The sequence below is a fragment of the Delphinapterus leucas genome, chromosome 20 (assembly GCF_059928025.1).
Source record: "Delphinapterus leucas isolate spDelLeu-1000000601 "Yukka" chromosome 20, BTC_Dleu_Yukka2, whole genome shotgun sequence".
Classification (NCBI taxonomy): Eukaryota; Metazoa; Chordata; class Mammalia; order Artiodactyla; family Monodontidae; genus Delphinapterus; species Delphinapterus leucas.
In genome coordinates this window covers 12,198,953-12,223,716 of record NC_143148.1, presented here as the reverse complement: position 1 = coordinate 12,223,716, position 24,764 = coordinate 12,198,953, and the positions used below count along the sequence as shown (strand labels likewise).

Below are 24,764 nucleotides of genomic sequence, written 5' to 3'. Positions count from 1 at the left end.
TACATGATGGCACAGTCCCAGACTCTTAACACAGCTTTCTGAGTCTGGTCTGCAAGCAGGGGTCTGGAGCAGCAATCCAGGCCTAGCTCAGGCCACAAGCAGCACAAAAGAACATTTTGTGAGAGCAAATTTTGTGAAATGGAAAGGCATGGATTTCTGAGCCAGACAAACCTGGGCTTGAATCCCAGCTCTGCTGCCTCCTAGCTGCGTGCCTGTGGGCAGCTGACTTTATCCTCTGAGTCTCCTGGTCTGTAAACACAGCTCAAAATGGTGCCCGTACACCTAACATGGGAACTGGCACATAGTAGCTGGAGGTGGTTGTTAACCTACAGAATAGGTGTGTCCCAGCTTCTCTTAGCATGTTTTTATGACTGTCAGGTACCTATATGTCACTTATTTTTTACCTGCATTTCAATGAAGAGCAAGGTTCTTAACATTAGGCAATTTGGGAACTTTTGAAATTAAACACAGAATTTTGTATGAAGATGCAGATATGTTTGTTTGTTTGTTTGTTTTGTTTTTTGGCCTCACTGCATGGCGTGTGGGATCTTAGTTCCCTGACCAGGGATTCCATGCCCCCTGCGTTGGAAGCGTGGAGTTTTAACCACTGGACTGCCAGGGAAGTCCCAGATATGATCTTTTTTTAACTAAAAAGTTTTGAGTTGGGATAGGAAGATCGTCCGTGGCTTTCGGCATTCTCAAAAGTATGAGTGACCCAAACGTGGTTAAAGATCCCTGTCTCAGAGTAATGAGTGCTTTGTGTTTACCACCTATGAGACCTCCTTGACGTTTGTCCTGAAGGCTTTCTCAAGTAGCAGATTTTGTATTTGAGGATGTACAAACAAGCGTCTGTTCCCCCTCAGCCTTGTATTTGTGTTTTCTTAAAAACCTGTAAGTGTGCAAATGTGTAAACTAGGTAGCACCCCCAGCCTGGCAGCCTTAACTGGAGTGCCTTCCGTATGTGTAGTTCTGGGTACTTGGTTACCATGAGCTCAAAGGGCTTCTGATGAGGGTGGAGCTGGTTTTAGTGGTTGATCAGAAAGGTGGTTGGAGGGACTTCCCTGGCGGTCCAGTGGTTAGGACTCCACGCTCCCACTGCAGGGGGCCCAGGTTCAATCCCTGGTCAGGGAACTAGGATCCCACAAGCCGCATGGAGGGGCCAAAAATAAATAAGTTAAATTAAAGCCAACTTCCAACCTTTTTTTAAAAAAAAAAAGGAAGAAGGAAACGTGGTTGGAAACTCCAGGGGATCAAGGTGCTTTTGCATAGGAGTGAGCATCTTACACAAAACAATTAAACAATTAAGCAGGAGCTTCTGGGTTGGTGAACAAGTGGACAAGTGCTCTTCAGAAGAGCATGGAAGTTCTGTGCCCCTTCCCACATAGCTTGCCCTTTGTGTTTGTTCAATCTGGCTGTTCCTGCATTATATCCTTTTATAATATATTGGTAATCTAGTCTTTAGAGTTGAAAAATTGATGCCTCGATATCCAACCTTTGAAAGGAGTACAAAGAACTTATTCTTAAAGACAAAAAAAATGGCTACTGGCTGGTGATAGTTCTTTATACAGACAAATTAAATGATCTTGCCAAGCAGTTAGGTACTGAGAGTAGAAATCTGGTTTGCTGATGAAACAGTTATGCTCAGTTGGCCAAGGCTATGCAATACAATTGGCACTCTTCTGTGATGGTGGAGATGTGAGATTTACTCTGGGTTCTGCTTTTCTGGAAAGTAGACATGAAAAGGTGTACTACTTTTATCCAGTGACCAATGCCGCAACCATGGGATTGAGCCCTGAAGACTCACATTTGTGAAGAAGACAGGACATGATCCCATAATAGTAAATTTTGATAAAAAACTACTAATTGGGCTAATGTTTAGAATATATTTATGGGGGAAGGGGACGGTTGGGCACAGGGTAGTCCAAGAGCTACTCAGGGTTGCTGCCCCAGCTCAGCCCCATCAATAATGCGTACAGCCAGCCTTCTCCCCCGTTGAAGACTTTGTTTGTTTGTTTGTTTGTTTGTTTGTTAACCCTAGCCTCACTTTGCCCCGTTTTTCTTGTCAGGGCATTTTGGAGCTGTAGTCCAGCTTGGCCTCAGTGGGATTCTGTCCTGAAAGATAGAGCAGTGGTGTTTTAATACCTTGAGAATTCCTTTTTTGGATACCCCAGCAAGTATTCCCTGCCTGTCTTTTTCTCAGTTTACTAGTTAAATCAGCTGTGAAACGCATTTCAAATATGTTGGCCCATGGAGAAAGTTTATAATCCTAGAGGTTATAATTGTCTTAACATCTCTGTCCAGCATTTCAAAGTGGGCTTTCTCTAGAGGTCAGGGCCCCAGCCCCTCAGCCAGGCACAGAACAGCTGAGCACAGTGAAGACTTGCCGTTGGCCCTCTCAGCTTATGCTGCCTTGTTCAGGGACAGGGTCCAGGGCTGTTCCGGATGCACCTGTGGTCTTCAGGGCTGCTGGCCTCCTGGTGGAGGAACATGCAGATCAGGCCAAGGGTTCTAGGCCAACAGTGAGGCCAAAGAACGTAAACTCTGAAGGTGGGGGAGCAGGGTTCTCTGGTTGGCCACAGATTGGAGGATTGACTTGGGGCCCGAAACTAGAGATTACTGAGGCCTGGGAAGAGGTCTGAAGCCAGTGGTTCGACCTGTTTGGGCTTAAACCCCAAAAAGTGTGTTCCAGAAAACCCTGGGTGGGTGAGCGTGTGTGTAGGAGATACAGAGCAGGCCCCAGGCCAGACCCTGGCATTTCCTACCCCACCAGCGTTGGCAGTGAGGGGTAAGTTGATGCTTAGCTGTCTCCTGAGTTACATGGGGATTCCCAGAGCAGAAACTGGTACTACAGGCAAAGTCCCTGCGGTCCCTGGATCTCAGCCCAGCACCATCTTTTTTCTTCTCTGGTTTTTCCTGAGTGGTCAGACCTCCTCACATTTGGCTCTTCTGGGTCTCCTGTTGGTAGTTTGACCTCAGAAATGCCCCTCCTTGAGAGGGGAGGAGAACGTAGCTACAGAAGCCAAGCTAGGCCAAGTGAACCGTGTAGTTGGGGCTTTTACCTACATTCCATGGTGACCTGAGTACTGTCTTCAGATCATGTGGGTGTTAGAGCTGTGGAACAGCCGAGGAGAAAAAGAAAAGAAAGAAGAGGTAGGCCACATTGCTTCAGGTGGCTCTGCTACCAGTGGAAATCCTCTGGAATGAAACCCTGCCTGGCCTGTCCCTTGCCTACCAAGGTGCAGAGTAGGAGCTGGCCTCTGTGAGGCAGCAAACTTGCCTTCCTGGAGGCTTCTGAGAAGGCCCCTGCAGGGCCATATGTGAGGGCCCAAACCACCCCCAGGGTTGAGGTCTGCAGGCTAGGAGTTCTCTTAGGATTCTAACAGCCCAGAGCTAGGCCAGGCAGTGATCAGAGGCAGGGCTGGATATGACAACATTGCTGACCTTCCCTCAGCCCTCAGAACAAATGATTGTAGTCCTGCTTTGCATCCCTGTTGGCAAGAGCCACGCCTTTGCCTGAAACAGAAACCCAGGGCTACAGTGGAGACCCAAAGTAAACTGCCTCTTGTTGGCAGGCGTTGGAGAAGAGGATGTTTCTTTCCTCTCTCCTCCCCACCCCCAGAGCCTCAGCCCATTCCATTGTTGACACTCTGGCCAAGTCTCTTACCTCACAAGTGGTTCGTTCTACTGGGTTCACCTCACGCTGAGGCTAGAGTGAACTCTTGCGTCACCAGCTTTAAGTTTGCTCCCCTGGGATCCAGCCCTGTCTCCTGCTGCCAGCCTGACCTTGTTGAGTTGTGGGTGGGGGACAAGAGTTGACAGGGGACAGAGGGGCTCTTAGAGACCTCAGGCTGTGAGCAGCCTGCTGTGTTCCTCCCTACTCCCCCAGACTGTCACACACCAAAAGTACCCCCGCAGCTGCTCTGAGAAACCCAGCCCCTGTCCTTCGGCCCACATCACGGGGCAGTGGAAGTAGCCTGGGGCCAGGGAACACAGGCGGCCCCCGACCTCCTCAGAATCAGCATCTTCAAGCAGGGTGGGGCTGGGAGAAGCAGGAGCTAGGCCGAGGGAGCCTGCACAGCGGGAAAAGCTGACCTGCTGTTGTGCTGGTCTCTTAGCAGCATCCCCCAGCGACCACAGCAGTGCCGGGCCAGCCCAGGGGCCCTGACCTCACTGTGTTTGCTGTGGCAACGGCACCAACAGCTAACTCCCTTTCCTCCAGCAAAGCCAAGCATTTGCATTTCTGCTGGCTGGCCTAGTTGCTCTTCTTTCCTTCCTCAAGCCGAGGAGGGAGGGGAGGGAGGCGCGGTCTTGAAAATTGTCACCAAGAGGGTTCTCAGCACCTCAGTTCCAAAATGTCTGAAGAGCCATTCCTCAGAGTCTAGCCACTTCCCAGGACAGAGACCAGCTGTTTATGAGTCCTGTCTGCTCTGCCCCCATTCCTCTCACTGTGAAGCTGCAGGGACTAGCCCTCTTGGCAGTGATGCTTCTCTTCTCTATTCCCTCATCAGGACATTGACGGAGTAGGTCTCATCCATAGAAAACCACCAAGAGGTGTTTATCCATGTCCTTGGGGTTCAAAGGAATCAAAATAGGATCACTTCTTATGGGCAAGCAAACAGTAGTATGGATTGTCCACAGAGTGGCTGGGGCCACAGTCACCCCTGGCACCCGCCTACTCTGGGTTTTGTGCCAGGAGAAAACCTCATTATTTAGCTAGAGGAAAGCAAATTCTGTCTTCCTGTGACCAGATGCCACCTGATTTGCTTTTAGGAATGGAGTCTAGGAAGAGCAGTGAGGAGAAGGACTTGACTTTTCCTTTGTAACCTGTGTGCTTTTTAACCATTTGTGGCTCAAGACCTCTCCTTGGGCCAGTGCTCAAGGCACAGATTATAACACGTGTATGCCCACCACACACACCCACTTTGAGGGCCCCCACCCCCAGTTAATGTTGAGACATTTTTCCTGGGGAACAGGGAAGACCATCTTTGCCTGCTGTGTGTGTCAGGGCCACAGAGTTGGGTTGGTTTAGAAAACAGCTGTACCCACAGCCCACATCTCCCAACAGGTGTGCACTGGCGTCCCTGGCCTCTGGCTGACCCATAACCCAGCTTCCTGTTCCTTGTGTTTTGGAATAGGCTCTCTTGTGCCTCATCTTTTCCTCAAACTTAACTTTCCTTGGTCCATTCCATTGGGAAGCCTCTCCTAGGACAGTGTCAGTCCTGTTGGACATATTTGCAGACTTCTTTCCCTGCCATTTTCACATCTATAAATCCTCACCAGAGCCAGAAGGAGGGTGATAGGATCTCTGTCTTACAGATGTAGAAATTTGAGACTCAGACTAATTAGGTGACTTGTCTACAGCCTCACAAATAGAGGGCACAGCTGCGATTTCAACCTCAAGCCTGTTCCCCAGAGCCTGTGTTCCTTCCACCCTGTCTCACCATCCCTGCCTTTCTGATGGGAAGTCACTATAGCTTGACGTTCCTTGGTCTGAGTTGCTTCAACTCAACCTTACAGTAAGAAGATCCAGTGTACCCCACCCAGTGACGGCCACATCATATCAACCGTGACCTCCATTTGTTGAGTGTTGGCTGTGAGCCAGACCCTGGGCTAACCAAGGGCTTTTACTCACATGAGCTCCTTCAGTCTTAATACTGACCATATGATCTTCCTATTGTTTTCCACTTTCAGGGCTTGAGACTTAGTAGGTATGCAGACTGAGGCTCTGAGTGGAAGTCACTCACTCAGGGCCACACAGTGTGACTTGACCAAGTCACCTTAGAGCCAGGGTGTGCTGAGCCATCCCCCCTGCGCTACCTGCCTCTGTCAAGGCAGCTTCCACCCTGGAGGCCACAATGTAGCCCCCAGTCCCGGAGTTCCTCACACTTGGTCAGTTGCTTTGTGGTCCTTTTCCCGCTCAGCCCTCACCAGGCCCAGGAGGGAGGCTTTTTTCCCTCCATTTTAACAGATGAAGCAACTACAAGGACTGGCCATGGTGAGTAAGTGGCCACACTAGGACTTGATGCTGGGCTTTTTCCACCCTGCCAGGCTGCATCTTCAAAATACAACATTTTTTTGTCTGTTTGTGCATGCCCCTTTACAGATCTCTTCCCCTCTGTGGCTTCTCCCTTGAGTACCTTTCAGAGCCACTAAAAGTTGTTTAAATGCAACATTACTTATTACTCCAGTTCTGTTGAGTGTCTGAACGGGAAAAGATACCCATACAGGTGCCTGGGTCCCACCTCCAGAGACGGGTTGGGGAATACTCTGGTGGGGTTTGAGACACTCTCTTTTTCAGTAGTGTCTGAATGATTCGGGTACACAGGCTGAGTCCGTGGAGCACTGGGGTTTGACAGATCTGGGCGCCAGTCCCAAAGGGCCCAGCATGTGGGAGGTATTCAATGAACGGAAGCTATCTTTACTACGGCTCTCAATCAGATGTGTCATAGAGCACCGCTCTATGCCAGCACCAGCCCAGGAAGCACCTAACCATCATCTAGAAGAAGGGAAGAGAAAGTTAGTAGCAAAACTGCACTTGCTAAAAGCACAAGTTATCGCCTTGTCAAGCCCCCTGATTAGAAGCTTGTGGGTGAGTCTGGTGTTTTAGAGCAGGACTAAGGGAATAAAAGAACCACAGTGTTGATGAAAATGATCTATACAACTGTCAAAGGGGCTGGTTAATTATGGCATCCATTCTATAAATATTATTAAAGGAGAATACCACGGAATTCCGTAAAGGTCCAGTGGTTAAGACTCTGCACTTTCACTGCCGAGGGCACAGGTTCAATCCCTGGTCGGAACTAAGATCCCGCAAGCTGCGTGGTGCGGCCCAAAAGGAAAAAAAGGAGAACACCAGCACAGAAAAATGACAGAGAAACATTAAGTGAAAAAAAGACTTCAGAAGAGTGTGTGTTGTTTGATTCCATTAGTGTTAAAAATCACGCAGGGCTTCCCTTGTGGCGCAGTGGTTGAGAGTCCGCCTCCCAATGCAAGGGACACGGGTTCGTGCCCCGGTCCAGGAAGATCCCACGTGCCGCGGAGCGGCTGGGCCCGTGAGCCATGGCCGCTGAGCCTGCGCATCCGGAGCCTGTGCTCCGCAACGGGAGAGGCCTGTGTACCGCAAAAAAAAAAAAAGAAAAAAAAAATCACACAGATATTTCTAGAAATACATAAGAAGTTCAATACAGGTCATCTCTGGGAGGTAGGAATGGCAGTAGGTGGATGAAAGGATTCTTACTCTAAACTTTATAGCTTGTACTCTGAACTTTTTTACTGTGAGTATGTTACTTTTAGAATGGGGGCTGAGGGGGCTGTAATGCACAATACCACGAACAAATTGGATTAAAAAAGCAAAGCCCAAACTTTAGGAATCCCTTGTCCTGTTACTGTCAGCAGCCACTTTCCCAAGTCAGTTCATTTTCTGAGGGTAGTCTCAAGAATCTTAAAAGTGAAGAGCAGTTTCCTGAGTTTCTCTGCTTGGAGAACTAGTATCCCTTTCTCAGTCCCTGGCCTACATAATACCCCACAGAGGAAAAGACCAACTTGTAACCAACTCTTGCCTCTTCTGTTACCTACCCCTAGACAAATGTTTATGGGTCAGCCCAGAGACGAAAAATGAGACCATTTGAAGGCTTCCAGCGCAAAGCTATTGTAATTTGTCCCACTGATGAGGACCTAAAAGACCGAACAATAAAGCGAACCGACGAAGAAGGGAAGGATGTCCCCGATCACGCGGTCTTAGAAATGAAAGGTAGGAAATAAGCAGTTCCCCGAGGGACATCGCAGCAGGGTCCTTAAGAGAAAAAGGGCTTTGCACAGTTTTTCCCTTCCCAGCTTCTTGATTATTCTTTTTTTTATCTTGTTCTTTCTTTCTGTGCTTCTGCTTTGTCCCTTCCCCGTCTAGTACAGCTGTGAATGGAAAAGCTGCCTGTATCCCTCCTGGGCAGGGTTTTCAGGCTAGATGGGGCTGCGGCAGGATGAGGGAGAGGATGTGTGGGAACAGGTGCTGAGAGACCTGCACGGTTGGCCGTCTGCCTCTGGCACCCACTGGGTGGGCTAGCTGAGCAAGCCTCAGTTTGCTTCTCTGTAAAAATAAGGAAGATGATTCCACCTGCCAGGCTCACTCCCTGGGTTATAAAACATTGGTTTGGTGGGGCTTAGCCACCTCTTCAGGAAAGGGAGGAGAGGGTCTTTGTTAGCCCCTTACTGTTGTCAGGGAGGCCGAGCTTGGGACCCTGTCTCTCCTCTGTCACTCATACTGCAGTCCCCTCCTCCTCCTCCTCCCTTCTGGCAGGCCAGTGTCCTGGGGGTGAAGGAGACCAGACCTCAGAAGGTGCTGACCGCCTCTTCTTGTTCCCTCTGGGGCCCTCCCTTCCTCCTAGCCAACTTCACGTTGCCAGATGTTGGGGACTTCCTGGACGAGGTGCTGTTCATTGAGCTGCAGCGAGAGGAAGCAGACAAGCTGGTGAGGCAATACAATGAGGAAGGCCGCAAGGCTGGGCCACCCCCTGAAAAGCGCTTTGACAACCGAGGCGGTGGCGGCTTCCGGGGCCGTGGAGGTGGCGGCGGTTTCCAGCGCTATGACAACCGAGGTCCCCCTGGGGGCAACCGAGGAGGCTTCCAGAATCGGGGAGGAGGCAGCGGAGGAGGCAGCTACCGAGGAGGTGAGGCATCTCACACTGAGTTGTCCCTGCTTTTGGTTCCTGGTTCAGGGTTGCATTTTGTGAATGCTTCCTCAGTCAGCAGATGACATTTCCCTGTCACCCGCAGTGGGCTGAACTCTGGTAGAGAACTAAGATAAATCAGAGTCTGGGGCCTCAGGGAAACTCTCCCACTGTCATGCTCCCCCTGGACATTGCTCCTGAAGCCCTTGCCCATTTGTATGTCGCATTGCTATTATTTTTATGAATCTTTCCCACCCCTCATGTGACCATGAGCTTCTTGAGAAGAGCGGCCAGACCGAGTTTACTGCCAGTCCTGGGTCCCACCTCAGGACCTGGCACAGGGCAAATATTAGGAATGGTTTTGCTTCTGAAACGCATGGAGAAACAGGCTTGGAGAGGTTAATTTGCCCAAGATTCACCCAGCTGAATCCATAGTTGGGATCAAGTGGTGATGGATCCAGAGCCCAGGTTCTTACTAAGTTATGCTATCTCTGAAGTGTGTGATCATGATTTAATAAGCATGCCCTACTCTGTTTCAGTCTTGTGCTGGGTGGTTTTGGAGACAGAGCCTTGACCCAGACACTATATCATCCTGTAGTGACAGTCCAGAAGGATTCTGGGCTGAATGGCACAGCCTGGGGGTACTTTGAGCTCCAGTGATACCTGATCCAGCCTGCAGGGGAGCAGGGCTCAGGAAAGGCCTCTTGAAATGCTGATATCTAAGCTGAGGTCCAGAAGCCAGTAGGAATTGGCTGGGGGAAGGGTTCTGGGCTCATGAAAACTGCACAAAGGCTCAGAAGAGGCCAGCCCATTTGGCCAAGCCTGAAAAGGACTGTCCCCAGTGCTTAGATGTTGGGGACACAGTAGAAACTAAGACAGCCCTGGTCCCAGGCTTACAGTCCAGTGGGCAAGACAAACCTGTCAGCAGGCCCTAACAACTGAGTGTTACCAGGGCAGCATGGGGGGGGTGCTCCCAGGGCTCTGGGGAAGGCCGGAGGGGGTGCTCTACTTGTTCACTGGGACTGGGCTCCTGCTCTGTGCCTGGTCACACTGGAGCTACAGCAGTCTTCAAGACAGCCCAGCTCCTGAGGGTCCCAAATTGAGAACAGTGGGGCCTCTCACCTGATTCTCCAATGCAGGTTTCAACCGCAGTGGAGGTGGTGGCTACAACCAGAACCGCTGGGGTAACAACAGCCGGGATAACAACAACTCCAACACCCGAGGCAGCTACAACCGGGCTCCCCAGCAACAGCCGCCACCACAGCAGCCACCGCCACCGCAGCCACCGCCACAGCAGCCTCCACCACCACCCAGCTACAGCCCTGCTCGGAACCCCCCAGGGGCCGGCAGCTATGCTAAGAACAGCAACATCCCTGGCTCGAGCGCCAATACCAGCACCCCTACTGTCAGCAGCTACAGCCCTCCACAGGTGAGAGGATAAGCGTGCGTGTGTGTGTGAACAGGTGAGAGGAGGTGGGTCCAGGGAAATCACCAACATGTGCTCCAGCCACCGGTCTTCACTCTTACCTCCAGCCCTGCCCTTTCTCCCTTCCCTGCCAGTGCTTTTGGCTGAGACAGACGCTAGATATTCCCAGATGCCTTCCAGACCCAGAGTAAATCGGGGAACCTACCTGTTCTGTCATCCCTCTCAGGGCGGGCTGTATGTGTTGGTCCCACAAGCAAGTACATTTCTCTTGGCTGCGTTCTCTTGGCTGTGTCACTGAATCCCCAAGAAAGCACTCAGTTGGAGTTACCCCTTCAACCTAGGCTTGAAGGGGCTGATCCCCTTGTCTTTAGGATGTAGGGACAGACTCTAAGGTTGGTGAAGACTTGACCTCTGCCCTGAGAGCTTCACTGCGGAGCAGCTCCAGGCTCAGTTTGAGTTCTCAGAGAGCCAGTGCTCAGCTCTGGTACACACAGGCCCCTTAACCAGAGCAGTCCCCATTTACTGTGCACCTTCCACACTTCAGGCCTGGAGGCAGCTGCCAGGAGACACAGATGAATGGTTCTAGTCCTGGTCTAACCAGAATATTTCCTAGAACAGGAGTTGGGCAGACACAAATTCAAACCCCAGCCCCACAGCGTTCTGGTTTTGTGACGTTGGACAAACAGCTTCACCTCTTGGGACCTCGTTTTCCTTATAAAGGACTAGAGTTAGTAATAGAACTTACTTCCAAGGTTTGTTGTGAGGGGAAGATGACATCATAGCTTTGCAGGTAAGGCTCTGGAACTAGGCGGACCTGGGGGCAAGTCACAGCTCTGCCACTTCTTACCTGTGTGGCTTGGGCCTAATGATTTCACCTCCCTGAGCCTCACCTTCCTTCTCTGTAAAACGAAGCCAATGGAGCCTGCCTCAGAGAGTTGATGGGGGGATTAGAGGAGTTGAGGATCCAGCCCGGACATGGGAAGCACTTAGGAAATTGCCACTACTGTTTTTCTTAGCAGGTCTTCCAATAACAAATACTACCATTTATTGTGCCCAATGGATGGTGCACGTAAGCTTAGTGAATACGCAAGGCAATCCAAAGGGGTGGTTCTGTTGTAATTCTCATTTTACAGAGAAAAAAGAAAACACTGGGATTTCAAGAGCTGCTGTGTGCCTTGCTCCTCCAGGGTCTCGTAGCTGGGATTAGAGTCCAGAATTTAGCTCTTGATCCTACCCTGTCCTGCCATGTCACAGAGCTGACCCACCTCCTTCTCAGCCCTGAAACAGCATCCACCAGGGAAGTTCCTTTGTGGACCCACTGCTTACAAAGGCCCTTCCTCCATCCCAGCTGAGCTGGCTGTTTCACAGAGACTTGTTTTTTTCCCTCCACTTCCCAGCCGAGTTACAGCCAGCCACCTCCCTACAATCAGGGAGGTTACAGCCAGGGCTACACAGCTCCACCACCTCCACCTCCGCCACCACCTGCCTACAACTATGGGAGCTACGGCGGCTACAACCCAGCCCCTTACACCCCTCCGCCGCCCCCTACTGCACAGACCTACCCTCAGCCCAGCTATAACCAGTACCAACAGGTAAGTGCCACAAGCAGAGGGGGGAGAATGGGGAGACTTCTAGGGGCCCCACAGGGGTGTGTATTCCCAGACCTGTGTCCCTGCTTATCCCTAAAAAGATGGGCAGCTCTCTGGCCTTGGGCTGGTGTCCATCTAGTACAGTATAGCCATGCCGTTTGTTGAACACTTCTACACTGGCTGCTAAGTAACTGCCGTCCTAGTTCCTCTCCCCAGTGCAGCAAGCAGAGGGCTTAGCAGGGGGCATCAAACCCTGATTCAGTACCATGGCCAGTGTCCATTCTGATTGGTTCATGCTAGGCCCCATACCTGCTTTTGAGTATTTTGAACATGGTATCTAGCTATACCTGAAAGGGCATTAGGTTGGCAAGCCGGGAGACCTGGGCTTCAGTCTCTAACTGCCCACCCATGTGACATTAGGTCATTCACTTATCCTCCCAAGGTACCTTGATTTCTCTGTCAGACCTATGTGTTGACTGTCATCACCGTACCCATCTCCACCATGGGTGAGGGTGGGGTCAGGGGAGAAGCCACATGTGGGTCTGGATGAACGACAACCTGGTGCTCTTGGTTTCTCTCTCCCCAGTATGCCCAGCAGTGGAACCAGTACTATCAGAACCAGGGCCAGTGGCCACCGTACTACGGGAACTATGACTACGGGAGCTACTCCGGGAACACACAGGGGGGCACAAGCACACAGTAGCCAGTGTGTCCTGGAGGCCCCTGCCGGCTTCCTCCACCAGCGCCCACCTTGGCCCCCCCTTGTCCACCCCCTCCGGGTCACGTGGTGCTGGGGGACGGGTCCTCCCAGGGCTGCCTCTCCTCCAAGGGGCTCTTCCCCCACACAGGGCCGGGCATTTTCCTCCGGATTCAAACAGGCAACAATGACCATTTATTTTGTTTGTCCCCCCACCCCCCTCCTCTTCCTCTTCCTCCCTTCCTCCTTTTTGACTAAAGACCCCCCCCTCCCTTGGTCATACAGTGAGGCTACAGGGCTATGGGGGGGGCCCCTTCCTGTCCTCTGGTCCCAGCCCTGCTCCAGCCCCTCAGCTTCCCAGATTCTCATGCAGTTGGTTGTAAATTCTTTCAGGAGCTGTTTTACTGTCTACTTTTCAGAATTTAAAAAAAAAAAAATCAAAAACTTAAAAACACACACAAGTTTAAAAAAGCAAAATGCAGAGGGAGGAAGAAGTGACATATTTTTTTGGTAATTATGCTTTTTTTTTAATTTTTAGAATTTGTCCCTTTTTACTGTGGGTCGGCTGTTGATATTTCATCAGGATAACCATTTCTTTGCTGAGTCCAGGTGACCGAGGAAGAGCCACACCCTCAAAACAAAACACACACAAAACAAAACCACAGAATCATCTTTAACCTAACTTTTTATACAATGTCTCAGTTTCCGGTAACTTTGCACACAAGCTTCTGTGTTGAGTTGAATTGTACCTGCCTTTTGTATTTGGAGAGAGTGTGACTATTGAACTTGAAACATTTTATTCCGGGCGTCTTGGTAGTTTCTGGTGGGATTAATCGGGTGAGAGGGAAGAAGGGAGTTGGGGGGCTCCTTCCTTTCAGAACATGAAGTTTCTCCCACTGCCTCCTCTCCAAAGGTCTCCCAGGTGCCAGACCTAAAGGTTTTTCCTACAGTGATCCTCTGATTATTTTTACTTCCCCTTGACCCATATGTTTTAATAGGACTTTAACAAACTGCACTTACTAAGAAATGTGTTTGCCCTGTTTTGTTTTGTTTTTGTTTTGTTTCAATAAATGACATGGCACCTCCTAGCAGGAAGGAAGCAAGGTTTCAACCCTGAAGTGTTACTGCAGTTGGCCTTTAATTGGGGCGGGGGCCTTTTCAAGGGGACATTATTTACTCACTCATTAAACACTTATTGTGGGATTTGTGTGCCTGTCCCCATTTTTGGTGCTGGGGATGCCCCCTTAAACCTGGGGCCCTCAGTTTAAAATCCACTAGTTCATTTTTAACGTGGTTTTCTGGTCTCTGCCCTTTCCAGTTCACCCACAATCCCAAATCCCTCCCGGAATTTGTGAGTAGAAAAGGATGGAACAAGTCCCTAGGCAGAGAACAAGGTAGGGTGATGGTTGGAAACTAGGGCTGGACTGTTGGGGTCATCCCTTGGTGTGACTGCCCATCCACATTAGGCCTGGCCTCTGTGTTGGACTTAGGATGGTTCTTGACCGTGCTCCTGGATCCAGGCTAGTGGGGATTCCAGGAGCTTCTTTATCCAGCCAGTGTTAGGCACTTGCTCTGTTCCTTACCCACACCCACTCTGGACAGTGCTGAGGACACAGCATGACCAAGGCAGTCCTGGACCCTGCCCTCATGGGGCTCTCAGTCCAGAGGTAACACGGACCTGTCATGGAATGGTGACAGCGCCAAGGTCAGCTGTGAGAGCTTGGGGTGGAGGGGGGGTGGTGAGGTGAGGCCTTCATGGAGAAGGGAAATTTTTTAAAGAGGAATGAGCTGCGACAAAAGACTTTCTGGGGCTTCCCTGGTGGCGCAGTGGTTGGGAGTCCGCCTGCCGATGCAGGGGACACGGGTTCGTGCCCCGGTCCGGGAGGATCCCACATGCCGCGGAGCGGCTGGGCCCGTGAGCCATGGCCGCTGAGCCTGCGCGTCCGGAGCCCGTGCTCCGCAACGGGAGAGGCCACAACAGTGAGGCCCGCCTACCGCAAAAAAAAAAAAAAAAAAGGACTTTCTGATTGCATCCCCACAGCCTATCCGCCTTCCCCAGCAACTTGAGTCATTTCTTCAATCCCCTTAGGCATGCTGTACTCCTGGCCCCTTGTGAGGGACAAGGCTGGGGCACAGGAGCAGCCAGTTCAGCTCCATCTCTTCCCTCACAGGAACTGTCAGAGCCTCGTGAAGGGAACACAGGCTACAAAACAGGGAGGAGGAAGGTTGACTACTTTTGAGGCCAGATGCAAGGCATCTGAACATGAGGCGGAGCCAAGGTTGGTGGCTAGTTGGGCTAAAGGGAATCCTAGAGCGGCCTCTCCCTAGGGAGGGCCTCAGGTCCTCTGGGCTGGGAAGTCCCCTTCCCTGCAGGTCCATGTGTTGGGCAACAGTGCCCTCTGCTGGCCTCTCCTGGCAATATGTCTTAAGTGTAGTCAGTCCCCATCTATCCCAAGTGACAAATGAGCCACTTTCCTCCAGATCCCTTATCCTGGGAATGCAAACGGGAAGTTATTCCTCTGCCTTTGGCCTTAATATCTGGGTTACTGCATCAGCCTCCTCACAGATCTCTCTGACCTCCAGTCCCTTACCCTGGTACCCCCCTGCTCACTCCCCACAGGATAAAGGAGCTCAAGCTACTTAATATGGCTTACAGGCTCCACATGCCTGGCCCCTGGTGACCTCACTGGCATTACCTTTTACCACTCCCCTTTCAAACTTAAGATCACTAGTTTGTTCTAGGGGAATCACAAATCCCTTTTAGAATCTAAATGCCATGAACTTCTGCCTTGGAAATACATGTGTACGTGGAATTTTGCATAAAGATTTGTGAGGTTTTCCAATCCTTGCAGCCCGATCATGACCTTCAAGTTAGAACTCCTTTCCTATTACCTGGCCATACAGAAGCAACCAGAACTATTGATGCCTGCCTTCCTCTCCAGGGGTTTGCCTTGCCCATCCTCCTACATGAGACCCTTCTCTACCTCCCTCTTATCCTGATTCCTGATCATTTTTCAGGTCTCAGTTTGGGTGTCCTTTACTCTCAGAAAAGAACCTTCCCATGGCCCTCCAGGCTGGGGTGGGCAGCTCCCTTAGCTGGACCTCTGGGTCCATCAGCCCTGCCCACTTAGGGCACTGGTAACACTTGAATGTGAGTCCCTACCCGTCACGTAGGGCAAATCAGGACCAAGGTCTCTCCACACCTGAAGATTCTTCAGGTCCTGGGAGCACAAAGTGGGAAGTTGAGTCTCTGATCTCACCACCTATCTCATGCTAAGCAGGGACTGGGTGTGGTGACAGAAGCAAGCGACAAGGCTTAGTAAATATTCTTGAGGTGGTGAAGAAATAAGATAGCCTGGGGTCTAAGCCAGAGCCCAAGCCCTCAGAGACCCTGGAGGGTGGTCATTCAAACCATTCATCCCCAAATTAAGCATGCTGGGCCCTGGAGTCACAGCAGTCACAGGGTGAACAAGCCTTCCCTCTTGATAGTCCAGTTTCGCAGCGGTTCAAATTGCGGGGGTGCGGCGTGCCGGAAGAATCTATCTGACCCTGGTGCCCTTTTCCTGCCTGGGGTGGGCGGGGGCCGGGCGGAAGCACGCATGCGCATAGGAAAATCCAACTTCGTCCCGGAACTTTGGTTCCTGGTGCTGCGGGGCACCCGACCCCGGGAGTGTGCTCGGCCGGAAGTGGCCGCTGAGGACCTGGGGCGGGTATGGTGTGCGGAGCCTGCCACAGCAGGTAACAAGTCGTAGAGAATCGGGATGGAGGCCGTAGCGACTGCGACGGCGGCGACGGAACCCGGTGAAGGTGAGGTCCTGGCCACGCGGAGGCGGCGGGAGGGTGGAGTTGCGGTGTCACTGGGAAATGATTCCCCGTGAAGGCGAAGGAGGACTCTTTAAAAGGGGGCACCTGGGCTTCCCTGGTGGCGCAGTGGTTGAGAGTCCGCCTTCCGATGCAGAGGACACGGGCTCGTGCCCCGGTCCGGGAAGATCCCACATGCCGCGGAGCGGCTGGGCCCGTGAGCCATGGCCGCTGAGCCTGCGCGTCCGGAGCCTGTGCTCCGCAACGGGAGAGGCCACAACAGTGAGAGGCCCGCGTACCGCAAAAAAAACAAAAAAACAACCAAAAAAAGGGGGACACCTGCCCTCGGCCCTAACTGTTCCCTTCACCACTTTGTCAGATTAACCCCTTTCGTTGCAGGCTGACCTCCTTTACCCCATCCCCTCCCCCGATATTAACCTCTTCCAAGTTCCAGCCGGCTCTTTCCGTGTCCTAGGCTAATCCAGTTCCTTACCAAGCTCTCAGGCTAACATAAACGTCTCTGTCCTGGGCTCTCCCATTGTCCCAGCCAACCGTGCTTCTCAAGTTACCTCCTTCCCTTGCTTCCTCCTGTCCCATGCAAACTCTACTTAGACCATACTAACGGCTCCCCCCATTTCATTCTAATTCCCGTTCTCCGAAAGTCCACAGTCCCATCTGCTTCCTCAGGGTCGTTAATCCATTTCTATGCTCCCCCATCTCTCTCTTTTGCATTTTCAGTCTATTTCTCCTGATGCCTCCCCATCAGTACCTAAAATCCTTTTGTTTTGCTCATCTTAAAATTCTATCCTGGGGGCTTCCCTGGTGGCGCAGTGGTTGAGAGTCCGCCTGCCGATGCAGGGGACACGGGTTCGTGCTCCGGTCCGGGAAGATCCCACATGCCGCGGAGCGGCTGGGCCCGTGAGCCATGGCCGCTGAGCCTGCGCATCCGGAGCCTGTGCTCCACAACGGAAGAGGCCACAACAGAGAGAGGCCCGCGTACCTACCACAGAAAAAAAAAAAAAATTCTATCCTGGTGCTTCAGAGTAATCCCGTGTGGGGTGAAGTGCGGTTGAGAGGTTGGTTGAAACATCACTGGACAAGAATTGGTCATTTTTGAAGCTGGATGATGGATATATGGTGGGGGGGGGGGTGGTCATTGTACTTTCTACTTATGTGCATGTTTGAAAGTTTCCATAATAAGAAAAAAGCTTTAATCTAAAAAGAAAATCTATCCCTTGATTCCATGCTGCCTTCCAGATACCATTTATCTTCTCCAAAGAGTCATGCACACTTGCCTCCATTTCCTCACTACCCACCCACTGCAGTCTGGCTTTTACCTTCAGAAACTGCACCCATCGGGGTCCGCAGTGACCCCCCTGTGTAATTAAACTGAGTCACCCTGTTCAGTTTTTTCCTTATTAGACTACTTGGAGAATTCAATGCCATTGACCCCTCCATCCTCCTTGAAAATATTCCCTTGGTTTCTGTGACACCACTCCTTCTGATGTCCTTCCTATCTCGGGCTCCTGCTCAGCCAGTATTAGTTTCCTGGGGCTGTTGTAACAAACGACCACAAACTGGCTGGCTTAAAACAACAGAAATTTACTCTCTCACAGTTCTGGAAGCCAGAAGTCTGAAGTCAGTATCACTGGGTTGAAATCAAGGTGTCAGCAGGGCCATGGAGAGCTCCCTCAGAGGCTCTAAGGGAGAACCCATTCCTCACCTTTTCCAGCTTCTGGTGGCTCCTGGCATTCCTTGGTTTGTGGCCACATCACTCCAATCTCTGCTTCTGTCTGTCTTCACCTTGGGTTCTCCTCTGTGTGTGTCAAATCTCCCTCTTATAGGACACTTGTAATGGCGTTTAGGGCCCACCTGGATAATCCAAGATAATCCCCCTATCTCAAGATCCATAATTTAATCATATATGCCAAGACCCCTTTTTTTTTTTTTTTTTTTTTTTTTTTTTGGCCATGTAAGGTAACATTCACGGGTTCCAGGAATTAAGACGTGACTATCTTTTGGGGGCCATTTTTTAGCCTCTCACAGCCTCCTTCACAGACATGTCTTCTCCCCATCCAGTCAGGACTGTTTCTTGACCCCTCTTCTCTTTCCATAACTTACACACTCCCCCCACCCTCCCCACGACTTCTTATTTCCTTCAGCTTTACTTCTGTTCTTTGCTCTGACGACTCCCATAACTCAGTCCCCAGCACAACACTTCTCCCCTGAGAAGTCTCCCATGTACCAGCAGTCTTGTAAATGCCTCCCCTTGGATGTCTCCTGGGCCTGTCATACCGTCCATGCCCCAAACCAGCCTCAGCATCTTCCCCCAGGCTTGCTCCTCATCCATGTCTCTGTGTCAGGGACAATTTGACCAGTCCCCTGGCCAGAGCCCTGTACCTAACTGGATACCTCCCTCACCTCCCAGCCCTTCATTCCAATGACTTGTCCTACTCGGCCTCCCAAGCGTCTTTTTAACCACGACCCCCTCCTGTCCCCTCCTCCACAGCCCCTTTACGTGGTCCAGCCCAGTCTTCTCTTGCCTCAGTCATTAAAACCCTCCCTGAGGGGCTTCCCTGGTGGCGCAGTGGTTGGGAGTCCACCTGCCGATGCAGGGGACGCAGGTTCGTGCCCTGGTCCAGGAGGATCCCACATGCCGCGGAGCGGCTGGACCCATGAGCCATGGCCGCTGAGCCTGCGCGTCCGGAGCCTGTGCTCCGCAACGGGAGAGGCCACACAGTGAGAGGCCTGCGTACCGGGAAAAAAAAAAAAAAAAAACCCTCCCTGAAACCCGTTGTGCCTATAACCACCACCCTCTTTCTCTTCCCCACCCCAGCCAAGCTGAAGGAGTTGTCTGTACCTCCTGTCTTCACTTATTTCCTGCTTGCTGTAGCCTTGCTCCAGTTGCCACCACTTTTGAGAAGCAGCTTGCACCAGGGTTTGCCCAGCGCTCAGCTTTTCTGTTACCAGTGCCTGTGCTGTCTTTGACCTTGCCTGTCTTCCCCCATCAGACAGGGTGCTCCCTGGGAGCTGAACTGGATCCCTCCGGGGGTCCTCAGCATTGCGCAGCTCAGGGCCGGCATAGATTTGGAGTTGCTGAAGAGTGGTTGGATGGGTATGCAAATGAGTAGGAGAGAATGAATGAGTGAGTGAGTGAACGCGTTAGTGAATGTATTGATGTATTGATGATTTCGTGAGCAAGGGAAAAGGCAAAATTGAGTGAATCAGTGAATGAAGTGGTCAAGGACCAAGTAAATACACCAAGCACACTATCTCAGGGCCTTTGCACTGGCTGTTCCCTCTGCCAGTTCCCACAGAAATCTCGTGGCTCAGTCCCTCACCACCTCACGTCTCTACTGAAATGTCACCTTTTTGGCAAGGCCTTCTCTGACTGTCCATTTAAAATTGCAGCCTCACCCCCATTCCCTCCTCCTTCCCTTTTTATTTTCCTACACAGCTCTTGGAACCACCTAACGCACTATATGTTTTCACTAACTGTGTTTTCACATGCCTGCGTTCCCTACTAAACTGTCAATCTCTTGCTTACTGTGGTATCTCTAGGGCCTAGAAGGGTGCCCAGAATATAGTAGGTGCTCAATAAATGTGAAATGAGTGAGTGAGTGAGCACCCAGTCCCTTTCACCCACTGCCCCATCCGCTTTCCCATCCCCGGACTGACTGATCTTCCCTCTCCCCACAGGCTGCATGGAGCCCAGTCCTGGGCACTGGGGGGAGCTGAGCTGGACGCCGGTCCCATCCAGACCCCAGGACAAGGCAGAAGCAGCAGAAGGAGCGCCAAGGGCCCTAGACACTGACCCCTCAGAGGTCGAGGACGCGGCGGTGAGTGCTATGCTGCACGCCGTGGCTGCCAGCCGCCTGCCCGTGTGCAGCCAGCAGCAGGGCGAGCCCGACCTGACCGAGCAGGAGAAGGTGGCCATCTTGGGCCAGCTGTACCATGAGAAGCCACTGGTGTTCCTGGAGCGCTTCCGGACAGGCCTCCGGGAGGAGCACCTGGCCTGCTTTGGCCACTTGCGCGGTGACCACCGCGCGGACTTCTACTGTGCCGAAGTTGCCCGGCAAGGCAGCACCCGACCCCGCACCTTGCGCACCCGCCTGCGTAACCGCCGCTACGCTGCCCTGCGTGAGCTCATCCAAGGTGTGGGGGCGGACAGGTTGGGTGGGAGGGGAGACTGAAGCAGAGGAAGTAAGAAACAAGGATGCAGGAACAGAAACGCAGACAGAGATCCTGGGAGATAAGTTTTAAGACAGGGACCCGGGCAGAGACAGAGACAGAAATGTGAGGTGACAGGGTGAGATAGGGAGAGACAAACAGGGACCCAAGGGAAGAGAATGGGACAGGCAGTGAGAAGGGTCAGAATTTAGTAGATAACAGAAGTGCCATTTCAGACCAGCAGGCCAAGGACACAGTATCCAGCACTGTGAGAACTGGTTACCCCTCAGGGAAACTAGATCCCTACCTCACACTGTACACAGAGGCATTGACAGAAACCTAGGGGCATATGTTCCTGACCCAGGAGAGGCAAAGGCCTCTTGAAAAAAACACACATGTGAAAAGCATGAAGGAAAACATTGGTACATTTCTCTTTTTTATTTGTTTACTTATTTATTATTTTTGTAAGATTGGTACCTTTTTGACCATGATGTAGTTACAAGCAGCTTTGTGACCAAAGACACCAGAACTAAAGTTAAAAGATGAGAGCAGGGGCTTCCCTGGTGGCGCAGTGGTTGAGAGTCTGCCTGCCGATGCAGGGGACACGGGTTCGTGCCCCGGTCCGGGAAGATCCCACATGCCGCGGAGCGGCTGGGCCCGTGAGCCATGGCCGCTGAGCCTGCGCGTCCGGAGCCTGTGCTCCGCAACGGGAGAGGCCACAACGGTGAGAGGCCCGCGTACCGCAAAAAAAAAAAAAAAAAAGATGAGAGCAAATGAAGGAGAGAGTGAGTTAAGATTCTAGTTAGGGAGAAGGCACAGGCTGTAGAGAAAGGGATCCGGAGAGAGTGGAGCACAGAGACCGATGAGGAGCAGGGATGAAGAGAGGAGGGAGGATGAGTGAATGAAAGAAGTGGGGTTAGGTGACAGAAACTGAGAAAGCCAGAGAGACAGAGATGGGTGGAGACAGAGGGGCAGAGGAGGGGAGGGAGAAACTGAGACCCAGAGAGAGAGAGTGACAGTGAAAGATAGGGAGAAGGAGGGAGAGAAACAGAATGTGGTGGGAAACATGGGGAACAGAGAGAGGCGGGTAAGAGAGAGAAGGCAAGATGGAGGGCAGGACAGGGATGGTCCCAGGATTCCTGGGCTCTGAGGGCGGGGCTAGGACCAGCGGCGGGAGGGGCTGGGCAGGCTTAGCTATTATCTGAGGGACAGAGCTGCCTATGCTGGAAGAGACATCAGGAGACGTATGAAGGCCCTGGGTTTGGGGAGTGGGGAAGCCAGGCCCTCAGAAGGGGTGGTTGCAGAGAGGAACGCTCTGGGGAGAGGTGAGATCTGGGGTCTGGAAGACCAACAGGGACACCCACACCTGGGCAGATGCCCTGCTAGACCTGACGCTGTGCACACACACGTCTGCTCCATGAAGATGTACACTTATGTGCCCAGCAGTGCAGGCGCGTCCAGGTGTGTGCACCAACAGCCAGAATGGGGCTCAGCAGACAGGCACACACAGTCTACATACTGGCTTCCATGCACAGTATACCTGCCCGCAACGTCCTGCACACCAGCTCCCAGATGCAGGGACCCACAGCAGTGTACACACACACACACACACACACACACACACGAATCCTGCCCAGGCACAGTTGTACACGGGCCCTAGGCCAGCAGTGCCTCAGGCCAGGATGTCCGGCAACCTGTGTACCCTACATGTTTGGACACATAAGTCCACACGTAGATACAGGCCTGGTCGCGCACACGTGCTTAGACACGTGCATGAGTTCCCGTGGTCACGACCTCAGGCATCTGCGTGTGTTTGTATACATTGCTGAATGTGGACGATCACACTCACACTTGTGTGTCTACGGCTTCCTGTCAGCGCAGTCCCACGCCTGGGCGGACACAGGTCTGCGCAGGCCCACTCACCCTCCGCCCAGCCCCGCGCCTGGCCCGCAGGCCCTTGCCCCCACGCCCACCCTGTCTCCTCCGTGCAGAGGGCGAGTACTTCAGCGACGAGCAGATGCGGTTTCGGGCCCCGCTGCTGTATGAGCAGTACATCGGGCAGTACCTGACCCTAGAGGAGCTCAGCGCCCGCACCCCGGCCCAGCGGCCACCCAAGCCTGGCCCCCCCGGCACTCCCGCCTGCCCGCTCTCTGACCTGCTGCTCCAGTCCTACCAGGAGCGGGAGCTGCGGCAGCGGCTGCTCCAGCAGCAGGAGGAGGAGGAGGCCTGCTTGGAGGAGGAGGAGGAGGAGGACAGCGACCAGGAAGGTGAGGCCCGGCGGTGGGGAGGCCCCGGTGTCGCACAGCCTGGCCCCAGGCTGGTGTGTCTCAGCTCCACAGCACTAGGCCAGGCCCACCTGCGGGAGCAGATCACGGCCCTGCCCTACCTGGCCTGAGTGCCCTGGCCCTTCCCGTCCTCTCCGGCATCCCTGTCCCTGCTCCTCGAAGACACCAAGCAGTCCCTCACCTCCAGGCCTTTGCTCATGCCGTTCCCTCTGCCAGGAGTGCCTTCCCTTTGCCACCCTTCAGGCGTCAGGTCCCAACCCTGCTCTGTGGCCTCCAGAGCACTGTGTTGTCACGTGTTCAGTGTGTGCCCCAGGAAGGTAGGGACGGGGCCGTCTTGGTCACTGCTGTGTTCCCAGTGCCACCCAGCATGAAGGATGCAGCTCTCTGTGGAGGTGTGTTCAGCACAGTCCTCACACACCCCACCCTGGGTGTCTCCCCCTACAGACCAGAGGCCTGACAAAGACTTGGAGGCCTGGGTCCCCGACTCGGAAGAGAGGCTGATCCTGCGGGAAGAGTTCACCAGCCGGATGCACCAGCACTTCCTGGACGGCAAGGATGGGGACTTTGACTACAGGTGCTCCCGTGCCCTCCCCGCACCCCACCACCAGTCCCCCAGCCTGGCACCCCACAGGACATGGGCTCTGGGGTCACACAGCCTAAGGGTTTCAGATCAGAGATCAGTGGGTGACCTTGGAGTAGCTTTGTCCCTCTCCGAGCCTGTCCCCTCACCTGAAGGAGGGGAGTGAGCAGGGCTGACGTTCAGCTCCATATTGATAAAACACTGGAACATTCCCGTTTGGGTAGGTGGTGGTGGTGGCCTGGTAGGATGCCAGTACTCCAAGCTTCCTAAGTGTCCCCCAGGACCCCGGACTTCCTCATGCTGCAGGAAGTAATCCCTGGCAGGGTAATGCCTGGCGTGGAGGGGCCTGTGGTGGGTGCCCCTGCAGTGCTGGTTGTTCATTTCTCCAGTAGAACCCCAGGGATAAGATACCTGGGCCACCTGCTTTGGAAAAGGATTTTGCCATCAGGGAAAAGGACACAGGCGAGTGAAGTATCAAAGTAAAAAAAGATAAATGGTTTTGTCAACGGAGGCAGCCTCGCCTTGTGGTCTGGAACATCAGGTGTGGCAGCAGAGGGCCCTGGTTTCAAACCCAGCCCCCATGACATACGAACAAGCAGAGCCTCAGGGCCTCGTCAGTAGAATGGCGGCGGGGGCGCGGGGAGTGGTGTCATGATTGCCACAGCTACAGCAGCGCCTGGTACCAGAGCCTCGCTGGTCCAGTCCGGGATCCCCAGCTCCAGAGGCGAGTCTGGCTGATGCACTATTCCATTGACTGATCTCAGTGTTCCACACAAGGCAGTGAGTAGAGTCCCTGGGCTGTGGGGAGCCCTCGTAAGGGCACCACTGCTGTCATAAAGCCAGGTGCCCACGAGGAAGTCGGCCCTGGTGCGAGGAACGGGGCGTGGTGGGGACTGAAGCCTGTCCCCTCTCCGAGGGACAGCTGCTGAGCTGCCTTCAGCCACCAGGTGCCCGGCACTGCTGGGTCCAGACTGGGGATGAAGCAGGGAACAAAACCGACGGAAGGGTTCCCTGCCCTGAAGGAGTCCCACTCTGGCGAGGAAGGCAGCAAGGAGCGGAATGGAGGTGCTGGAGGTGCGAAACATCTAGTGGCGATGGGGCCAGGAAGAAAGACAGAGCAGGGTCCCGGCATTGGGGGTGGGAGCAGGGTGATGAGGTGGCCGGGGAAGGCTCTCTGAGCAGGTGACATTGGAGCAAAGACCTGCAGGAAGTGAGGGGTAGGCGACATCAATACCCTGGGGAAGAGTGTTCCTGGCAGGGGGGGCAGCAGGTGCAAGAGCCTTGAGGGGCACAGAGGAACAGCACGGTATGCGAGGGGTGAGGGGGAGGCGGTCTCATCAGGGGGTGGCGGGGCTGGATTGGACAGGGCTTCCTGCACCAAAGAGAGTGTGAGGGAGCCTGGTAGGGTTTGGAGCACAACCGGGGGTCCTCCTCACAACTAAGGATCACTTGTTGCCTGAGGGCAAGGTTTCTCAACTTCAGCACTGTGGACCTTTGGGGCTGGATAACCGTTTGTCCTGTGTGTGGCAGGTGTCGAGCAGCATCCCTGATGT

The 24,764-nt window shown here is 53.0% G+C and overlaps 2 protein-coding genes across 6 annotated transcripts in view; both read left to right on the top strand.

Moving 5' to 3' along the window:
- The window catches only part of HNRNPUL1 (heterogeneous nuclear ribonucleoprotein U like 1), a 35,298-nt gene extending 22,479 nt beyond the window's left edge, over positions 1–12,819 (top strand). For all 4 annotated transcript variants that reach the window (XM_089902799.1, XM_022585590.3, XM_022585591.3 and 1 more), the window contains exons 11-15: positions 7,582–7,750; positions 8,382–8,663; positions 9,803–10,092; positions 11,487–11,681; positions 12,265–12,819. In XM_089902799.1, the coding sequence (XP_089758925.1) occupies positions 7,582–7,750; positions 8,382–8,663; positions 9,803–10,092; positions 11,487–11,681; positions 12,265–12,381 (1,053 nt within the window). In that variant the 3' untranslated portion in view covers positions 12,382–12,819. The remainder of the gene's footprint in view (positions 1–7,581; positions 7,751–8,381; positions 8,664–9,802; positions 10,093–11,486; positions 11,682–12,264) is intronic.
- A 785-nt stretch (positions 12,820–13,604) lies between these two features.
- The window catches only part of CCDC97 (coiled-coil domain containing 97), a 21,383-nt gene continuing 10,223 nt past the window's right edge, over positions 13,605–24,764 (top strand). The window contains exons 1-4 of one of the 2 annotated variants that reach the window (XM_022585595.3): positions 13,605–16,182; positions 19,876–20,331; positions 22,338–22,613; positions 23,076–23,205. In XM_022585595.3, the coding sequence (XP_022441303.1) occupies positions 16,137–16,182; positions 19,876–20,331; positions 22,338–22,613; positions 23,076–23,205 (908 nt within the window). In that variant the 5' untranslated portion in view covers positions 13,605–16,136. The other variant, XM_089902804.1, reaches the window with a different exon arrangement.